This window comes from Musa acuminata, unplaced genomic scaffold (assembly GCF_036884655.1).
Source record: "Musa acuminata AAA Group cultivar baxijiao unplaced genomic scaffold, Cavendish_Baxijiao_AAA HiC_scaffold_1140, whole genome shotgun sequence".
NCBI lineage: Eukaryota > Viridiplantae > Streptophyta > Magnoliopsida > Zingiberales > Musaceae > Musa > Musa acuminata.
The window spans coordinates 88,352-108,629 of NW_027021352.1; the positions used below are offsets into that span (position 1 = coordinate 88,352).

Genomic DNA, 20,278 nt, shown 5'->3' on the forward strand with positions numbered 1-20,278 from the left:
ATACATCCATCTGACAGATATTTACATGTCAATTCATATCCTTACCTGCTTCCAACATGAGATTAAAGTTTAAAATCTGATAATTGATCCCACTCTAGATCTCTTATATATACTAAAAGTTATTTTATTTTTATCTAATAATAAATATATAAATATGCAGTATAAACTCATTATCAATCATATGGCAAGAGAAAGCTCCAAATAATTCAACACCATTCCCAGGTTATCAGCATTTTGGTTTTTCTCCGTTTGAACCACACTGTATCATCATCATAATCATCCAAGTAAAGAGTTTCATAAACTTTGTCTTACCATGTACAAAGTCATTTCTAATGACAATGGGGGACCGGAACTCATACTTGCCCATGTTCTTCTTACAAAATCGTATTTACAATGAGAAATCAAAACTTGTCTTAATGAACAAAACAATCATCTCGTGATCCTTCACCAACAAATCAATCTATTGATCATTCAAACAAAAGAATAGAAAGAAGAATTGGATGCTCCAAACAACTAGACAGGGCCAGTAACACCAATAGCAGCTCGCTTCCTCAACCTGTTACGTGTCACGCGTATCGCCTCCTCGGTGGCCGTCTCCTCTGACGGTGGATTTGATGAGTGCTCTATGTCCTGAGAATTTATGGGGTCGACCTGCATTGGTTCCTCACTTGGAGAAGGCTGGTTTGCAGTTTGTGAACTGTCTGTGCCAGGACCTGAGTCTTGTTGCTCGACTGCAGATGCTGTCTGTAGTTTGTTCTTGATGGGGCTAGGCAGCACTTTTGTTTCTTGGTGAGGTGTCTGAGATCTTGTAGGTTGATCAGCAGATGGCACCGGAGAAGGAAACTGATGTGGCTGGACTGGAGATGCTGCCCGGAGATGTACACCAAACTTTCTCGACTGTTCCTGCGGCTGGTTCTTGATTAGGCTAGGCAGCATTCTTGTTTCATGTTGAGGCTGCTGAGATGTCGCAGGTTGATGAACAGGTGGCTCTGGAGAAGGTAACTGATGCGCTCGCTGCAGTTCCTGTGGCTGCTTAGATTGTGGCAGTTCCATGAAATTTGACTATAAATTTGTGAAATTTCAAGAAACAAGCAAGAAACAGGTGATATACATCAAAGCAGTAAATTCTATCAGGAGTCGTGTAAGAGTGACTGTATAATCACGTGTAATAACTGTAGACTAGGAACCGGAAACAACAAGCACAAGCAACGCACCAATTTGGATTCGGAAGTTAAATGTTCCTAGTGGCAAATCATCATCTATTAGATATGAATGGACTTCAATTTAATTTTAACACAACATTTATTAGATACTTCAAAGCATCTAGTTATGTGAAATCATTGTTGCCAGCTCCATGCTAAAAGATAGGCTTATAAACAGACAATTAGTATGAAAAAGATGAAAGATTTCTAATCTTTTCTATACAACAATCCATCTATATGTTTTATAAAGGTAGAGCAGATTTTATATCCAGCTGTCAAACAAAAAGAATGAATCCATTTTTTAAGCCTGTCATCAAATAGCATATATGGAGTAAAAGGCACTCATAAAAGGGGGAAAGTTTAAGCATGAGATTTACACAGTGCATTAGACGAGTGCAAATCATCAAACAGAATGAATAGGAAAAAGGAAAAATGTTGTGGCTACTGTACAATTATCAAAAGAGGTTACAAATATTAGCGAGATCAGGGTTTAAAAGGTAAAGCCATGGTCCTCTAAAGTGGAGATAACCTAGCTTGAGGTCCCTGATGCAATTAACTTGGACTATCATACATCATAAATAATAGTGTAGAAGTAAAAGACCAAGATGCATGTAGAAAAGTTGATTCACCCGATTACTTATTCACATTGATTGAAGAAAGATGTTGCCTACTCAAATGAATAATCAAAAGATATAAACAACTATATTGTGGTATAATAATGGATTCACCAGAAATTAGAGATACCCCATCCAATTTTATCTCAAGGCTACCACAAAAAGCCACAGAAGAAAAATTTATATGACGCCACTAACAACCAATGACTTTCATTCAAATTCTGGGAAAGATTCCAAAAATTTTACAATGGTATGGAGTTAACAAATTGGGCAAAAAGGTTAGATTAGATGAAGGTATACTGATTTTGGGCCTGGATTAATTGTTTCACATACAGTCAAACAAAGTGAAATGATCACAAAGACCATTCAAGAGTAAACTGGCATGTTAATACTCCCATATAACACAATCTTATTTTTATCTTTTAGAATTCTTTCCTAAATCAGAAAAATAATAACAAAAAAGAATTTTCTTCATGAAACATTTAATTTTTTAAAAACTTTACTTCACTTTAAGGTGATTTAGATACATACATCACACAACTCAAATGGCCTCAGCAACTTAACTATGATAGAAGCCTCTCAGCTGGCCTTAGCCTTTACTGCCTCCATAGGCTAAGATCAATTGAACACCCCATTCTTTGGTGCTCTAGTAGAGTAGCTAGATGGACTAATTTTAACTTTTTGGAGATGAAATTTTCTAAATTTAATTTGTTCCATTCCTTTACCATTCTTTCATTATTTTCTAATTTTTATAAATTGTAACTAATGTCATAGAATTGCATCCATCTTATTCCGAATTATTATAACTGGGACAATTTATTCTTTTTTTTTCTAATATTCTCATTTTTCTATTTGTTATATTTAAGTTTTTGATGTTTGCAAAAGTAGAGCCATTGAAACTAAATCCTAATCACCAGGCCATCAAAACTTAACCTGGACAATGTCATCAAATTATTTGCTCCAATTACCAAGTGAGACTAAACTATTACAAAGTGGAGATATCGAATGCTAGTTCAAGGTTAGATAAAAGTTAACTTAGAAAAGAAAAAGGCATTAACATATCGAGCCATCCCTGCCTCGTTAAATATTCTAAAGTACTTGAAGATCATTAGACACAGATTTAAGGCCAGATGATCATGTGCCCCTAGAAGAAAGAATTAAACATATCTCTTTAATTATGCCATATGTCTTTAATAATCCAAATAAAATATGCATAATTCTTGCCTGTGCACATGTTTAGAGCCATTGAAACATATACCAAGAATCATGCACAGCTTTAACTCCTGTTTATGTGAGCAAATTTCATGTTTTATCACACACACAAATCAGAAATCTTGTTGGACAACTGCCTGTCATTTTACACTATATATATAAAAAGAACTACATGCGACTTTCCACACTCCTCTATCAAACTTAATCATCCGCTTTTCCCTGATCTCCCATTTATTCCACAAAAAACTGATCTAAGTTTAGCTAACCATACTTGTTTAGACAGATAGAAACAGCACAATGACTGAATTGAGTACCTAAAAACAAGTGAGTTGCATTTTATATGTCACTGAATGGAGTATATAGAAATAAGCTAAGCCTGCATAAGATCTAAAATCCAGCAACTATGATAATCAATGGCATGGTTACACTAAATGGATTTATTTCCTGATATAAACAAGTCCTAAGCTATCAAACTAACCTGCAAAGCCTTTGCTAAAGTTAATCAAGTCTGGGGGCAACAGGAACAGAACTCATTGTTCAAGGAATAACTCTCACCCAACAATATTTGCATATAATAACTATGCAAAAACAGAAAATTATTGCCAACAACAGAAGGGAATTCTTAGCCTAGATCAACAACAAGGGAGAACAATTAATAACAGTTAAAACCACTTTCTCCAGATCGACCATACCTGAGAAGGCTGTGTTCTTTGTGCTTGCAACAGAAAGCTAACGTAATTCAAAATCTCAAAGAAACTGGTTTGGCCATAACCAGCAGCCTTCTGCCAGAACATGAACATAATATCTGAAACCCTTGCTCTCAACTCAAGCAAATTACGATCAATCTCAGTTTCATGCTTTGCGATATATGGCCTGAAGAAGGTATCGTAGACATATGTTGTTCCCTGAAACCATTTAGATAAAATATATAAACATAGGAAAATAAGATTTGACTGGGTAGAGGAAATAAGATGCAGGAGAAAATGTCTTACTCTTAACTTAGGATTCCATAAATATATGTAGAGTGCCAATTTTGCTTCACAGTACATTGGCATCCTTCAAGAAAAGGTATAAGAATATAAAAAGACAAAATTACAAGAATCAATCATTCAAATAAAATAGATTTACTTGATTACCACGAAAAGAAAATATCCCCAAATCTCTCCAAGACTGCCAATAATGCAATTAAAATCCTGGAAAAGTGCAATCATTTTTAACCAAAGATACTAGAGGGAGCAAAATTAATTTCTTGATCCAATCCAAAATAGTTGGACTAACCAGTACTGACACCAGAAACGCAACTGCTCAATCTCTGGTTTGTTCAGTTCTACGGTCTTGTAGCACGCATAAGCCGGGTAAGCATAACCGAAAACCAATCTGGAAGTTGAGAAAATAAATTTTAGATTTTTAATATTCTCCTCTTCCCGACATTCACCAACAGAAAAAAGAATAATCCAAGGGATTAAGGTGAGGAACGCTTACATCAAAGCTCTACTAAGAAATGCGCCTATCATGTTGATCTCAAATCACGCACGAACAGTAACTACTCAAGGATCCCTTTGGAGCAGACCTAACATTGCTAAAAGCAGAAGTAAGCCAACAGGAAAATCTCGTAGCTTCAAGATGCAGCAACATTATTAAACAAAAGAGGGCTCACCAAAAAATGGGAAAAAAATCTTCAACCAATAATTCAATCCAAGATGATGCAAAGAAATGGAGATCATGATAGGGGGAATGAAATATGAGCTTTTGCACCATTTTCCCTCCAAAAAGATCATCAAAGGAAGAGATACGACACACAATAAATAGAGAACATAGAAAATTCGTAAGAATTCCAAAAAAATCGATATTTGGAAGAAAGGTTTCTTCATCTCAGAAACATAATCATCTAGAAACGTGAACATGAAGTCGAAGCGCCAAAACAATGACAGGAAATCATGCCCAACACTAAAACGAATCATCCGCGACATGATTCATCGAACAAGATAAAAAGCAAGCGAATGCACGCACGAAGTCAATGGAACAAAGAGACGGGAAAGGATAAAAGATCGAACCTTTTGACCCTTCGCCGAGGAAGAGATCGCGAGCCATGACGACGATTCGGAGGGAAGGGAAGGGAAGAGAAGAAAAGAGAAGAGAGAGATGAGTCGGCTCCTTTGGGCTCTCTTCTGTCTTCTATCGATCGCTCTAACGTGCTCGGTACCGGAATTGGCAATCGCAATCAAGAAGCCCGTTGAACCCCCCAAATTGTAGTGGCCACGCGTGGTGAGTGGATAACTCCGGGCGTGAATAATGGGCGGACAGGATAAACCCAGCGCACGGGGCGAAACAGATCAAACGGATGACGGAGGAAGTTGGGACGTGCGTGCACGACGTGGCCGAGATCACTAGCCGTTGGATTGATGGGGTCGGAGTGGGGTCATTTTGTTTTGTCGTCCCTACACGTGTAATTGGGCTCTGTTTTGAATTGACTGAACCAGCTCGATTGCGTTCATGCGTTGGGTTCAGGTGGAACCCATTTGAGATATATATATATATATATACATATATATATATATACATATATATATATATATATATATATATATATATACATATATATATATATACATATATAAAAGCGTTGGGTTCAGGTGGAACCCATTTGATATTATATATATATATATATATATAAAACTTTTTGTTGCCGATCTTGTGTTACTGTAGTCGGAGGGGATCGCCGAAGAGGGGCGTCGCGATGAGGGGGGCGAAGCGGCCGATCCACGCTCTGGCGGCATGGGTGAGGCGGCAGCCGCCGAAGGTGAAGGCTTTCCTCGGCGTGGTGGCGGGCATGGCGGCGCTCGTCTTCCTCCGCTTCATCGTCCACGACCACGACAACCTCTTCGTCGCCGCCGAGGCCGTCCACGCCATCGGCATCTCCGTACTCATCTACAAGCTCTCCAAGGAGCGGACCTGCGCCGGTGCCCGCCATCTCTCCCACTCTCCTCCCATTTTGTGGTTTATTTTGATATATTACTGATGCAAGAAATTGACCGTTCAAGTGAAATCGAGTAGATTTGTTTTTGGATGAGTAGCTTGAAGGTAGACTGCGAAAATCTTAAGATTTAGTCGATGAGACCAAAGAAACGATGAGCGATGAAGTTTCTTTTTTCCTTCTTAATATAATTTATGTACTGGTGGAAATTTTGATTTTATTAGGGGTATGATTGGAGTGAGGGCCGTTGTTGTTCATGCTCGAGTTTAATGTGGAAGTTTGGAGGAATAGGACTGTAAAATGCCCTAATCTAGTCCCACACATGGGGAGTTTCTAAAAATTTTGATTGACTTATAAGAATCAGATGTTATATTATTATTAACTTGGGCTTAGGTATTTTGAGTTAGTGATTTAAACTTAACGAAATTAATAAATTACCTGTTCCGTCGAGACGTGCCATGACAATATTAACTTTCGAGTCCAATTGTCATGACCCGATGGAATAGTTGATTTATTGATTTCGTTGAGTCTAAATCACTTATCTAAAATACTTAAGCCCAAGCGAATAATATAACTATTAGTTTTTTTTTATATAAGAATTACTCTTTTAAGTAGAATAGGTTTCTTGAGAATAAGAGTAGTCCAAAAATGGGACCTTAGAACCCTATAATTTGGTTCACTAGCATCCTCAAGTAGTCTTTTTGATTTTTATTGTTCGTATTACCTATTTGCAAAGTTGTCAGTTATTTCCTTTTACTAAGAAATTAAGTGGATTCAAAAGTTGATCAAAAACTTTGTCGCTTTGTAATTCATTTCACATGCCTCTAAATTTGCAGATACTGCACTTATTACTTAGAATTGATTATCTTCTATTTATTATTTTAAAAAAAAATTTACAGGACTTTCATTGAAGTCTCAGGACTTAACAGCTTTGTTTTTAGCTGTCAGACTGTATTGCAGCTTTGTTATGGAATATGATATGCACACAGTGTTAGATACTGCCACACTTGCTACTACTCTTTGGGTTATTTACATGATACGGTTTAAACTGAAGTCAAGTTACATGGAGGACAAGGACAACTTTGCTATATATTACGTGGTAAGTAGTAACAGCTATCAATTTGATGTGAACCCCTCTTGAAAATTTATGGGGTGAAAGTACTAACTGTTTTCTACTGTTTGGACTGTGAGTTTGTTCTTTCTTTTACTTGGACTAAAAAAAAATTGCTTATAAAGCGCTCTAATATTGTCTGAATAACCTTAGAGGAAATGAGATCTTGTAACTCTACATTGTTTGTGCTAAATGGTGAAGAAGTTGGACTCAGGGCACTATTGTTTTCTTTATCATTATCTTTTTGTATTAGTGATTTTTTTTATTAAGTTCTGGTTATAAAGATACTTGTGCCTGGCAAATGCCTGCACATCATGCAATACTGATAACTTTACTAGTAACTGAACTTCTTGTTAATGATACATCAAATCATAAAAGAGTAGAGAGGTTAGATTTTTTGAAGGAAACAGAAATCTTTTTTCTTTAAATTTTTTTCCTTCCTTAAAGTTTCTCCAAAGGTTCATCTTCTTTTCACATTCCTAGAAAGTTTTATGTATCATGCGAATGGCTTGCTTTGTATTTATAACATTATATCCAAATTAAGTTTGCTTCTCTTTACATGATTGTAGGTAGTGCCTTGTGCTTTGTTAGCCCTTGCAGTTCATCCTTCAACCTCACATAATATCTTCAATAGAATTTGTTGGGCCTTTTGTGTTTATTTGGAAGCTGTGTCAGTGTTGCCCCAGTTACGTTTAATGCAGAACACCAAGGTACAGCTTGTAATCTGAGAGCCTTGCAAACTTTTTTGAAGCAAAATTCAGTAATTGTAACATTAAATATGCTTTCCAGATTGTAGAACCATTCACGGCTCACTATGTTTTTGCCTTGGGGGTTGCAAGATTTCTCAGTTGTGCTCATTGGGTCCTTCAGGTTTGTTTTAGTCTGAATTTTGGTTGTTTTATAAGGGAATTATTTATATTTGTATTCTTATTATATTTTGTGGATTCATCACCCATGTATGTTCGACAAAGTAATTTTCTTAAGCATATAAGCATGATAAGATTATTGCTTTGTAGCATTCATTGTTCTAATCTTTTATTTATTGCCATGGTTGATCAATAGATGTTCATGTATTTGTTATTTAAATATGAACTAAATATGAGCTAGTGTTTTATCCCTTTTATTTTTCTGTAAGCTAAATATAAACTAAAGGAATACACAAGAATTTGATTAGAATCAAGGTTCGTCGTATCATAACATATCGCTCAGTATGGGCAGTACATATCGGTTCAACAAGGGATCAGTATGGGTGGTACATCGTTATCCCCCCCATATACTATATGTTAGTACACTCGGTATGACTCGATACATACTATACCGATAGCTGGTTGGTACACCGGTACAGATCGGTAAGACGAACCAAGATTGGAACACTGGTTCTCCTTTTGATAATTTCTGCAAACCATTTTCCTAATTATCTGGCTTATGGTTGCATTCAAGTGAGACTGATAGAAGTAGAAGAATTTTGCAAAATGAATAAAGAAAACAAAAAACAGAAATTATGTTCAAGTATCTCTGCATCACATGGGACTGGAAACATTTTCTTTTAGGTTCTCTAGTCTGAATGATTATATAGGAAGGTGTTAGGAAGTAGAAAATTGTGGTTAACAATATCAAATTTTGAAAATTAGAAATAGGGGAAGTTTTGGAGACATGGAAGCTTGTTGTAATTGAAGATATGTGAGTGAAGCAATTATTTTTTTTTTGTGTGCTGGTAACTTGCTAGCTTGTGATCAGAATAGCACTTTCTAAAGGCACAATACAATATGGTTCTGTCAAAGCCATGCCCACAGCCAAAAAGGAAAGAGAAAGGAAGAAGACGGAAGAACTATATAAAATGGATCACATTGTTGCCAAAAGTTGAAATGAAAGCAGGTATTCGAGTGGGTACAGATCCAGGTTTTTAGATTCGGGGAAGCAGCTAGATATTAAGTATTAAGGTAGGAAGCAACCAAGAAGTGTCAATATATATAATGATTATCTCATTGAGATTTATCGGAATATATTTTGATCAAGCTTTAAGTGAGGGCCATGTAAGGCATAAGCAAAGCATCATTTTAACTTATGAAGATGCTCGATATAGTCCCAAGATCAGCTTGGTATTCCTCCCTTCCCTTCTTGCGGACATATCTGTTGACTACTCTATTTGCTACTGCATTATCTCTGTCACTTGTTTTATCTTGCTGCTCATCCCTTTTCCTTCGTTGCCACATTTTCTTCCTATTCACTTGAGCTTCATAGATTTATCAGAATATATTTTGATCAAGCTTTAAGTGAGGCTCATGTAAGGCATAAGCAAAGCATCATTGTAACTTATGAAGATGCTCGATATAGTCCCAAGATCAGCTTGGTTTGAAATTGGGATCTGTCAAGCTGAGATAAGTCACACCCATGCAGACCTATTGGTATTCCTCCCTTCCCTTCTCACGGACATATCTGTTGACTACTCTATTTGCTACTGCATTATCTTTGTCACTTGTTTTATCTCACTGTTCATCACTTTTCCTTTTTTGCCACATTTTCTTCCTATTCTCATATTAGTCATATTGCTTATTCCCAGTCAGAACCTGCACCCTACTTGTGTAAATGTAGGACATTCTCATTCCCCTTCCATCAAGTTCCATGCAAATTAACTCTCTAACAGATCCTTCTCTAGGGAAACGGTTGACAAACTAGTGCATCCTGATTGTAGGCAAGGCGAAAGAGCATTTGTCATGATCTCTAAGACTGCTGCATTGTCAATCATCTAGTAGTTTAAGGGTATGGCTTCATGAGGAGAACTGTTAAGATGGTCTGGTTATGGTTTTTTGCATGAATTATTCTGTAATCCTAAATTTGCAGACACGAAGAGGTTCGGTTGTGAGTCATGTAATTTTTGTAGTTGGAAGCAGCAGAGCTACAGTTGGCTTTAGTTATTGGAAAGAAATTGCAGAACATGAATTTAGAATAAATAAAGATCCAAAACATGGCTTTAGTATATGCGATTTATTTTCCTCATTGAGAGGTGCTTCTTTGGGCTTGTTGGGGTAAGATGTTAAGCTGTAATGTTTTTCATTCATAATATGTAACACAATTGTGCTAGTGTTCATATATTTAAGGAAGTATTATAATGTGCATCAACATATAAGTTTAAACAATAGTATGTTAAAAGTATTAAAGCACATTTATAGTCATCATTTTCATGCTTTGTCTGCTGTTGTTTTTCCATTTTTATCAGTATTTTCAAACTTTTGTAATCAATCATGTTTAATTAAATAACAAATCAGTTCATTGATGTGTTCATAGCCTCATATGATTGCTAAATTAATCAAGTTTTCTCTATTGGTCAACTTTGCAATTAGGCATCTTAGCTGCTTTGTTAATTTGGTCAAAATCTTGAACAACTAATTGAGTGTTAAGTCAAATACAATGGTCATTACAAATATTGAGGAGAAATTTCCATGAAACTCTGTAATTGGACTTGAGCTTCATTGCTCAAGAAGACTTGGTTAATGCTAATACAGATCTTACTTAGTGAGCCATTAAAAAAATTGAATTAGAAAGGGACAGTAGTTGGACCAAATAAATCCTGCGAGAAAAGGTTCAAATGAAATGATCCTGGAAGAGTTAGATTCTTCTAACGAAAAAATGTCATCTTCACTGATTTTCTTTAATGCTAGCTGTACTGTGCTAATTGTGTTCTTGATAGCAAATAATTTTAAAACAGACAAGGTGCTCTATCTACAGGTCCTGGACACTCGGGGACGCTTGTTGACAGCTTTGGGTTATGGTTTGTGGCCGTCAATGGTTCTTCTTGCTGAAGTTGTTCAAACTTTCATCCTTGCTGATTTCTGTTATTATTATGTGAAGAGGTAACCAATTTTCTTCCCCAGCATATGGTCTTGTGTGGGTCTTAATGGAAACTATAATTCAGTTATCTCATTTTTTGCTTGGCCTTTTACTTCTTCTCCTGCAGTGTTTTTGGTGGACAACTGGTGCTACGGCTTCCGTCCGGTGTAGTGTGATCTTCCACAGGACGCCTGGTGCATATGAATTCTTTGTGCATAGTGTGTAATTCCTCTTCTCGCAAAACTAGTGACCACTATGGATTCTCACTTGTGATTTATTAGACCTTAAATAGTGGGTAGAGTTTGCTTGTTACCTGTCTGTTGGTGCTGAGCAGAGCATCATGTGAGCTATTACAGGATACTATATGCTTGCAAAAGATTTCCTGGGTAGCTTCATCCTTGTAAACTTATCACGTCAAGCTTGTGCCCTTTGTGCTATGTCTTCAACATGGCTTAGCACCATTTTTCTTTCGTGTTTAAAGCTGATTGTGAATTGAATTTATCATGTATCTACGAAGCAAATTTCTTTGGTTTTCTCATATAGGAATAGAAATGCTGCTGGTCTATGGTAAGAAATGGACTGAAACGTGTGTCGGGTAGTAGATTACCTGCCTGCATTGTACAGGGTTTTTTTGCTTTACGGAGTTGGGAATACCATGTAGTTTTCTGCTGCATCGTATTGATTTGTGGCCCTGTGGTCTTCGGCTGCATCTCAAAGACAAGAAAACTGGATACCGTACAGACAAGTACATATGAAATGTAATGTGCTTGGAACAGTAACTTGCAGAGATTTAGAGATCTCAAAAGTAAATTGCCCAATTGCTAGTGGCGATGGAAGTAAGCGAATGGGCCTACAGAGAAAATACGTATACTAAGATTTAATCTGAACCATTTTTACATAGAATCAAATCTATACTTATTATTTATTTAAAAAAGCCCTCCAAAAGGAAAAAAAAGTACAGTACTTATCATTTTGGCTATTAATTAAATATTTGTAAAAACATTATGATGGAGTATTAAGAGTTTTCTAGGTATTTATTTATATTTTAAATTCAAACTAGTTAACCAGAAGGGAAAGTGAAGGGAAATCTATATGCAAATTAGTACCCTGCAAAATAAGACTACAAATCCCAAAATAAAACTATTTACTACAAACAAATGATTGAAGGGAATTTTATTTGTAAATAACTACTATTGCAAGGATGAAATCTACAAATCCCAAAATAAGAGCGCAAGCGCTATATTACATTCTTTGCCAATGAAATGGAAAGTTTGTCAAGTGCAGATACAAGAAGAAGCTCAAGATCATGATACATTTATCTTCCTCCATGCTCAACTTGAGAATTAGCAGCATGGATTACCTGATAATTTCCAGCAGCATTTCCATTCCACTGCCTTAGTGATTTAATGCTATCAAGTCAAAAGTATGTTTCTGTCAGAAGGATAGAGAGAGAGAGAGAGAGAGAGAGAGAGAGAGAGAGAGAGAGAGAGAGAGAGAGAGAGAGAGACTAGCATCACCAAGCAACAATGAAAATAAATACACACAACAAAAATAATAAATCAAACTTTACCTATTTGCTCTGTATGAGAAAAATACTGAATAAAGCTGAGTTAGTCCTGTGATGGCTGCGGGATAGCCACCAGCAACTATCAAGCCAAGAATCCTTGTTCTACAAATACATGGCTGTGAAACTGTTGCAGCAAATTGGTTACTTCAGTCAACTCTGTCAACAAATCAGGCTTTTCTGAATTGAGGATGAGCATGTCAACACTTAACTGACAGTGCAAGAAAAGGGATAACAAGGTATCCTAGTAGAAAGTAATAATAGAATTTGAAATTCCTGCAGCAAAAATCAACCATTGATGACATGATAAAAAGGAATTAGGCATGAAAAACTTGGAAGGCATGGGTGAGTTCTTGAAAGATGCTTCAGATTTGACAGCAAGAATTAACACTTACAATAATATATAACACGAGCACAAGCAACGAAGTCACCATGTCCTGCAGTAGTTTCAGATTTCCATGAAAGTGATGGAAGCAAATTCACTTGTGTTTATCTTTAGATTTCGCAGAACCCCACTGGAAGTGACCACAGTTCGCTTCGGGATTAGATGCAGGTCCCTAGGACAACAAAGTTGGAAGTATGTCTGGAGTCAACATCAGGAAAACACTATGACCAAGTTACAAATATGAGTAGCACATTAAGACCAACTTACAAATAAGACTTAACACACAGGACAATTCAAAGAAAATTTTGGTCTAATTTCAATTTAGACCACCGAAGTGGCAGCTTTGTATGACAAAAGACCTTGTGCTTATTAAATTTCTAATTTTTATTGGTTCACAATACTAAAATAAAATCTTTCAACAGCTTTAGAGGTTTTAATATTTCAGCTTCATTACCTTAGCAGCCGTAACTTAACTAATGAAGCTAAAATGAAATATTCTGAACAGCTTTAGATGTTTTAGATTGAGCTAAATACATTCTAGCCCCATGTCTTTGGGCAGCTTCACATAACTACTGAAATCTATTGTGTTTTTTGCAATTGAATAACTAGAAATATATATATATGTTGTTACACAAAATGGACACAGGACAGATGTTTGAGTACCTGAGCACGAGCACAGACATAGAAGAGACGACCTCTATTTGGGCCTTCTCTTTTCACAGACCTTGAAACACAAGGTTCACCATGACCCTTGCAAATTGGTATAGTCATCTTCATCTTCTGCTGAATCCTTTGCCACTCTTGAACTGCAAAATTATCACTCTCCCTTTTAACAGGAAAGCATGGTTCTGAAACCCTCTTATCATCATGTATGTCTATGCTGGTCCCACTAATTTCACAAGAGTGATTTGCATATTCGTTCTTTAAATCCGACTGTTCTGTTGATTGAGATGTCTCCTCTCTGATTTCCCCAGGATCAGCTTTAGGAAATGTCAAATCATGCTTCAGAGTCTCCTCATCAGCAGTCATAACAATCTTGGGTTGTTTAAAAAAATACTTCAAGGTAAGTTGAGAACATGTATTGTTTCTTGTCATTTTCTTCACTCCTCTGGTGCAATCAGAAGACAGATATTTTAGGTTCTCAGTTTTCTTCTGAGAAAAAGTGAGACCGGAATCCTCATTTAGACTTGGATTAGGTTTCTGTCCTGAATTTAAATTGGAAAAGCACTGGTCTGAAGAATGTTGAGATGCATTGGCAATGATATCCTGCTCTATTTTGCTACAATCTTGGCTTGAAATTTCACATTCATCATAAGTTTCTCTTGCATTGCTGTCACTCAACAAGTTATTTTGCAAGCGATGATGTGAAACTTGCCCTTTAACCAGGAAGGAGACTGCAGAAACATAGGAGTCAGAAATCACAAAAAGAAAAATCAATATGTGAAAAATCATGGACAAAAAGAAATATGAAAATGAGAAAAGTAACAATGTAGCAAGACTGGAACAGCTGGTGTTTTGTAATCACCATGATGAACGATGCTTTCCCATAATCATATTACTGTATTTTTTGACTCTCATTAACTTGTCTAGTGATATTATCCATACTTGTCAGTACAGGTTAGTAATTAACAGTTCAATGCCCAACAGGGATGTAAACTAAATGATTTTGCTTGGTTTAGTCCAGTATGGGCTATACCATTTTACATGCTCATCCTAACAGTTTTACTGGGCAACAAGAGAATAATGAACTATATCACTTCCTTTATATTAAGTTTCTAACAACTGCCACAGGCCCACAAGTCTTTTTTTGTTTTTCCTCTCTCTTCTCCCAGTGACATATGTTGCACTGCTGCTGCCTTCTCCTACCAGCATGCATCCTCCTTTGTCACCTCTTCCTCCTCCACATTGTCCCCTCCTGCGTTCTCACTCTATCTTTCTCTCTGGTTTAGGTGGTACCAAATTACCAATCAATGTTAGTACCATGTCAGTCTGACCACCAGCTAGTATTGGTAGTGGACTGAGATTTAAATATGTCTACATTTTGATAAAAAAAATGTATCCACATTTTGATAAAGGACTGAGATTTCCTTTACTGAGGAAATCTATCCACATTTTAATAAAAAAAAATCAATTTTAACATCATTTGTGCAAATTTCATAGAGTAATTACACATTGAAATAAACAAATAAAAGATCGTTTGCAAGAATTTAAGATAAAACAAGGAAACAGTTCTGGTATTTTTAATGTATAACCCTACTTCAACTATTAGGAAAACATAGTCTTGAATCTTGATGACAGCTGAAATTATATATACTTATACATATATGTTCATCAGCAGCCAAACAATTGAAATGTTTCTCACCGATACTCTGTTGCCAACCACGAACTTCAGGAATATATCTAACAGCTATGGATGGAGTGCTGTGTGTGGGAAGATCGGGTACATCTCTTAATATGACGTAAACAGGAACATGATCCGAACCTTCCAATTTGATTTTTCTCCCTCCTCTCCACCTGCAGACAGCATAATTTGAAAAAAGAAAAAAACAAATGAAGCAAGTAGTAACTTGGCAAAATGTGCATTGATAATTACTTGGGTGCATTCCCAGAATTTCCCCTTCTAAACTGACTCATGATGTCACATGCTTCAACATGGCAATATAAGAAGTAATGATCTTCAGTATCATGCTGCTGATGCAAGCATGGTCCAGCAATAAGAATATGGTCAATCCGAGAACCATAGTTGAATTCCTCAGCTCCAACACGTGGTGAGAAGCAAGTATATGCTTCTTTTCTGTATTAAATACACAGAAGCAGGGACGTGAGTAAGGATATCAGAAACTAATTTACTAAATAGTTCACCTGTGATATTATGAAATATGACCATCAAAAGCATAAGATACATTGAAAAAAAAGCATAAGATAAGTAGATAAAAAGCAGCATAATAAAACCATAATTGACATTACGGTGCAATGAGGTGGGCCTTGGCCCAATGGTACGGCTGTGCAACATCTTGCTGGCATAACATTACATGCTGACATAAGCACTAGACAAATGAAACAATTGTATATGTGCAAAGGCATATTTGATCAGTAAAACCCTGATCAAGTAGGTTGGCAAATTTATTATCTCATAAACTTAACAAGTTACTTATTGCCTGTTTCTTATCTATATGAAAAAAGAGGTCACAATGAGACAGGACTGTACCTTCCGGGGTTTTTTGACCGAAAAACATCAAAAAAGGGACCTCCACATTCTCTAAGCAAAGATCGCAGCCATTTTCGGAACCTGAGATAATAGACAAAAGAAATTGCATCTAAAACATTATATACTCCCCAGGATCTAGAGAAGATATCATACTTCATACTTAGATTTCAGAAAAATCTTATTGAAGAGATAATTGTTTCATTATTCAAAGAGTTGTGCATGACAATTTATATCCCAAATGACAAACTGCAAGTCGTGTCGGAATATGCATACATGCACATAGTTGTAAAAGAAAAAGAATGCTGCATAAGAAGGATGAGTTGAGAATAAACTAGCTGAGACCACCATTATATAATATTTACATTAATTTCATATTGCCAAAGACCAATAGATGTGTTACAAGCCTAACTTGCCTGACTATTGAAGCAACTAAATTACAATTATGATTAAGAAAGGTAATGTTCACTAACTCTAAATCTGTTCACATAAATTTTACAATCGCAGACTAGAATCTTGGAGCAAAAGAAGTTGGACCTGAGATGAAATCAGCTGATTGCCATGTGACTGTAAAAAAAAAAATATTTTTCGCTTCTCTTTTAGAAATAACAATGACAAACTTGTTCCATTAATAAATGAAAGTGGATTTTCAGGAACTTACATGTTCTTTTCAAAATCTGGACTTGCATCACACCTATCTATGGCAGCAGGAGCAATATTAAGATCTCCCACAACAAAAACTCTCTTCCCCTGGTACAGGAGAAATTCCCATCTTCTCTACAATACATGTTGAACTTATCAGTGATTGTATGCGCAATAGAAATTTAAAATAATTACATAATAACAAATCGCCCATGTCATAAGAAATTTTCATCGGGGAAACTAACACTGGTCCTAGCAGGCAATATGGACCACAACAACAAGTAGCCGTAATCCCAACAATTTAGGGTTGGCTGCATGGACCTTTTTCTATCATTGAGCTGTGTAGAGCAATCTCCTGGTTAAACTGATAGTCTCTTCTTTACATCCATAGACATAGGCTTATAATCTGTAAGGCCATAACTAGATTGACCTCTTCTTTATATCCAACTATTTTGTATGCTACTTCTCTCCCACCAAACTATGATAAAAGTGAAACCCATATTTATGTAGGAAAAGGAGTAAAGATGTAGAAGGCATGATCCTCGTATTTAAATAGCCTCATGATCCTTTATTTACTATTTTTCATCATAAGTAAAATCAGCAGCAAAGTAAGAAATCCCTAGTCTTTTGTAGGTCAGACAACACCCAAATTTCAATAAGAAAAAAAGGATTTGCAGTCTCACACCTTACTGCTTGATCATGTTACCAAACGGATACTACTTACTAGTACCAGAAATGGGTTGGACTCATATGTACTGGCTATTGCAAAATTAATAACTAAGTATAGAAAATATAAAAGACCAGTTTAAGTTCATTATATGGATGATACTAACTGCACATCTGAGTTTTAAATCCTTGCTTAAGAGGACTTTTAATTTCAGAAATCACATTATATCTATCAAAGAAGATGGTCATCTTGCACTTGACCCAACTATAGTTTAAGTTGTCACCTTGCCCACTCCTGAGATAGTTATTAAGCAACTCACCCTTTCTATCATCCATTTGTGGTCTAGAGGACAAAACTGTTTGTTATTTAAAATGGCTGCACAATGACAGAACAACAACACGAGGCTGTAATATTCCAACCACTTGGGTTGGCTACATGGACAGTCTCAATTTGGACAACAAAGGACCATTCACTAAGCTAATGATTCTTCTATCATACAGCATTCTCAGGATGATAACATCACTTATTTGCTAGCCAACATTCTGGACTAGCAGTAAACATATCTTAAAGTTATGTTGTCCAAGTGAGATACCATATCATAATCCACCTATGTACATACTAAGAGTCAAAAACTATGCTGTCCTGCAAACATATACTTACATGAAGAATAAACTATTTATTTGAAATTTTAGAAATCATTATTTTTGTATCAAAAGTGAGTTACATCAGAATTACCCTAATGCAAAGAACAGAAAGTAGTACCAAGTTTGGTACATACCATGAGACAACTGCCTTTCTCATTAACCTTGCTTAAAAGGAATGTTTCACAAGATTCAATTTTCCAACTGTACAGAATATTGACTCTGTAAGATATATCAGCCTCTCCTGCTTTTAATTCATGTGAGTACAAACTGCAAAGCTCCCAATTTTGCAACAGGATAAAACAGGTGGAGGAGGTCAAGAATAGTATCTAAGATACAAACTGTGATCAACAAAATCCCAGGACTTGCTGATCCATCATGAAATAAGTACATAAAGAGCATATTGAGGCATATCATACTGGGGAGGGAGCAACATTACCTGTAAGATCTTGAAGAAAATGAACTTAAAGCGGCATCTCTCCTCATCATCATCTTCAGCTCGTGGTCCGTATATATTAAAAAGTACTGTATTGGCAACAAGTTCCAAGGGGAAGGTTCAATAAAGTTGTAGTCATGGCAATGAAATTGAGGATGATGTTCCAAACATAGACTTGATAGCCATTATGAAAGAGTGAAGTCTGTGCATGTGTCATGCATGGATAGAATAATGTATCTGATACAATTATAATCTCTCCATCATGGTTATAACTTTAACCATTGATGATTTGACTCACCAAAATGACCATGATCAGTGATAATACAACGCCCTTCACTATCCACTTTTAACAAATCATCATCTGTGATCTCAAGATCTTCCTCTTCAAATGGTGCTTCAAGCATGAAATCTCTTATTATCTCCCTCTTTCTAGGACATTCAAGAAGACCAATAAAGCCTTCTTCTGCTTCTAGAGGTAGTGCTACCTCATTGCTGAAAAATGCTGACTTCACTCGGCAAAATGTTGCAACACCTAAGTACTGGAGCACATTACAAGAGGCAGAGGCTAGAAAGTTGACTCCATTAAAGATAGACAAATTACACCTCACAGGTATGGCAAATGAATACCATGCAATGTTACTGACACTAAAAATAATTGCAGAAAGTAATAGGAAAAACCAAAGGGCAAAAAGCTAATTAAGTATAATACAAGAATTTGCAGACGGATCTGCCATAACAAAACCAAAGAAATTTTTAATGAAAATAGTAAGAACATATGTTTGAAACTAAAGAAATTGCACCATTGCTCTATCTAATTGAGCTACAGAACTCAAAAAGATTGCCAAAAATGTAAAATTGCCGCATAGTTTTCATATGGATATCATTTCTCATATTCATATGTAATGAAAGATGTAGTTTATATATTAAAGAAATCTAAACAACTTTTATGATTCATGTCAGATCCATGACCTGATCCTACTTAAATAATTCACAATCAAACTGCATTTTCCATTTGTTACAGACATCACAGTGCCATCACAATTGTCATGTGTACCACAGACATTCTTCATCACCACGTGAGACAAATAGGAAAGGTAGAGTTTCTATAACCTGTTGAGAAGGTAAATATCATGGGATTCAAAAGCACTCTAAAATAATTTTATTTACTCTTCTTAACATTAGCCAATATTTTGTTCATATGGTGTTGGCGAAGTATCATGTTCATAATGGACCTTATTTGCTATGTTCAAAACTAGAAGCAAATAAGTTTTGGATCTCTTTATGTAACACGAGTAATAGTTAATAATTATAATAATAGCTTTCTATAATATAATTAACACTCAAAATCAAAATAAATATGTCACTGTTACTTTTTAAGGGAATTAGTTATCCAGCATCTTCTCTTTGTTACATCTTATGATTTATATATTTTTTCTCAAATTATTCTGTTGTCCCAATCCTATTGATCCAATCATGTAAATCTTGATCATATCACCCCTAGCCAATCCCATTTCTACTCATCATCTTTTAATCTTGGTGTTAAATTGTATCATGTGGTCATGACAATCTGTATTAGTTTTTAAAAAAATGGAAGTACTTTAGGGAACATGAATATTGGTGGCAGGGATAACGTTGACATGGTGATGAATTCATAGGATAGGCTAGCATATTTAACACTTGAATTTTAGCAGTACTAAACAACAGTGCTATAGTTAAATTTATGAAACATTCAAAAAAGGTCAAAGATGCACTACCTTATTTGATTAAACTTTTTTTTTTCAAATGTCCTACATATCT

The 20,278-nt window shown here is 35.9% G+C and overlaps 3 protein-coding genes across 8 annotated transcripts; 1 reads left to right on the forward strand and 2 right to left on the reverse strand.

Moving 5' to 3' along the window:
• Positions 1-273: 273 nt before the first annotated feature.
• Positions 274-5,267, reverse strand: LOC135671543 (putative HVA22-like protein g). Its single transcript, XM_065179743.1, has 7 exons — positions 5,083-5,267; positions 4,511-4,598; positions 4,307-4,405; positions 4,165-4,221; positions 4,021-4,084; positions 3,721-3,933; positions 274-1,029 (listed from the first exon to the last, which is right to left on the reverse strand). The coding sequence occupies exons 2-7, from the start codon at positions 4,540-4,542 to the stop codon at positions 514-516; spliced, it is 981 nt and encodes a 326-aa protein (XP_065035815.1). The 5' UTR covers positions 4,543-4,598; positions 5,083-5,267; the 3' UTR covers positions 274-513.
• A 441-nt stretch (positions 5,268-5,708) lies between these two features.
• On the forward strand, positions 5,709-11,479 carry LOC135671551 (uncharacterized). The gene is made up of 6 exons (XM_065179750.1): positions 5,709-5,988; positions 6,902-7,101; positions 7,683-7,823; positions 7,903-7,983; positions 10,840-10,964; positions 11,069-11,479. The coding sequence occupies exons 1-6, from the start codon at positions 5,766-5,768 to the stop codon at positions 11,115-11,117; spliced, it is 819 nt and encodes a 272-aa protein (XP_065035822.1). The 5' UTR covers positions 5,709-5,765; the 3' UTR covers positions 11,118-11,479.
• A 583-nt stretch (positions 11,480-12,062) lies between these two features.
• LOC135671541 (DNA-(apurinic or apyrimidinic site) endonuclease 2-like) lies at positions 12,063-19,018 on the reverse strand. 6 transcript variants are annotated; one of them, XM_065179738.1, is made up of 12 exons: positions 18,780-18,933; positions 18,485-18,570; positions 18,183-18,315; positions 16,757-16,872; positions 16,099-16,179; positions 15,484-15,684; positions 15,253-15,404; positions 13,554-14,284; positions 12,901-13,062; positions 12,718-12,781; positions 12,512-12,632; positions 12,063-12,350 (listed from the first exon to the last, which is right to left on the reverse strand). In XM_065179738.1, the coding sequence occupies exons 1-9, from the start codon at positions 18,789-18,791 to the stop codon at positions 12,985-12,987; spliced, it is 1,590 nt and encodes a 529-aa protein (XP_065035810.1). In that variant the 5' UTR covers positions 18,792-18,933; the 3' UTR covers positions 12,063-12,350; positions 12,512-12,632; positions 12,718-12,781; positions 12,901-12,984. The 6 variants fall into 6 exon arrangements, with proteins under 6 accessions (XP_065035810.1, XP_065035808.1, XP_065035809.1 ...); XM_065179736.1 differs by having other exon boundaries at positions 12,512-12,781; XM_065179737.1 differs by having other exon boundaries at positions 12,063-12,372; positions 12,512-12,781.
• Between the last annotated feature and the right edge of the window lie 1,260 nt (positions 19,019-20,278).

Excerpts from the sequence above, each read along its gene's own strand:
- LOC135671551 (XM_065179750.1), top strand. The coding sequence starts at position 5,766 with ATGAGGGGGGCGAAGCGGCCGATCCACGCTCTGGCGGCATGGGTGAGG. Across the intron at positions 5,989-6,901 it reads CAAGGAGCGGACCTGCGCCG|GACTTTCATTGAAGTCTCAG; the intron begins GTGCCCGCCATC and ends AAAAATTTACAG. Across the intron at positions 7,824-7,902 it reads GTTTAATGCAGAACACCAAG|ATTGTAGAACCATTCACGGC; the intron begins GTACAGCTTGTA and ends TATGCTTTCCAG.
- LOC135671541 (XM_065179738.1), bottom strand. Across the intron at positions 18,316-18,484 it reads TTTTCTTCAAGATCTTACAG|TTTGTACTCACATGAATTAA; the intron begins GTAATGTTGCTC and ends GGAGCTTTGCAG. Across the intron at positions 15,405-15,483 it reads AATTCTGGGAATGCACCCAA|GTGGAGAGGAGGGAGAAAAA; the intron begins GTAATTATCAAT and ends TGCTGTCTGCAG.
- LOC135671543 (XM_065179743.1), bottom strand. The coding sequence starts at position 4,542 with ATGATAGGCGCATTTCTTAGTAGAGCTTTGAT. Across the intron at positions 4,085-4,164 it reads GGGGATATTTTCTTTTCGTG|GATGCCAATGTACTGTGAAG; the intron begins GTAATCAAGTAA and ends CTTTTCTTGAAG. Across the intron at positions 3,934-4,020 it reads TATGGAATCCTAAGTTAAGA|GGAACAACATATGTCTACGA; the intron begins GTAAGACATTTT and ends AAATGGTTTCAG.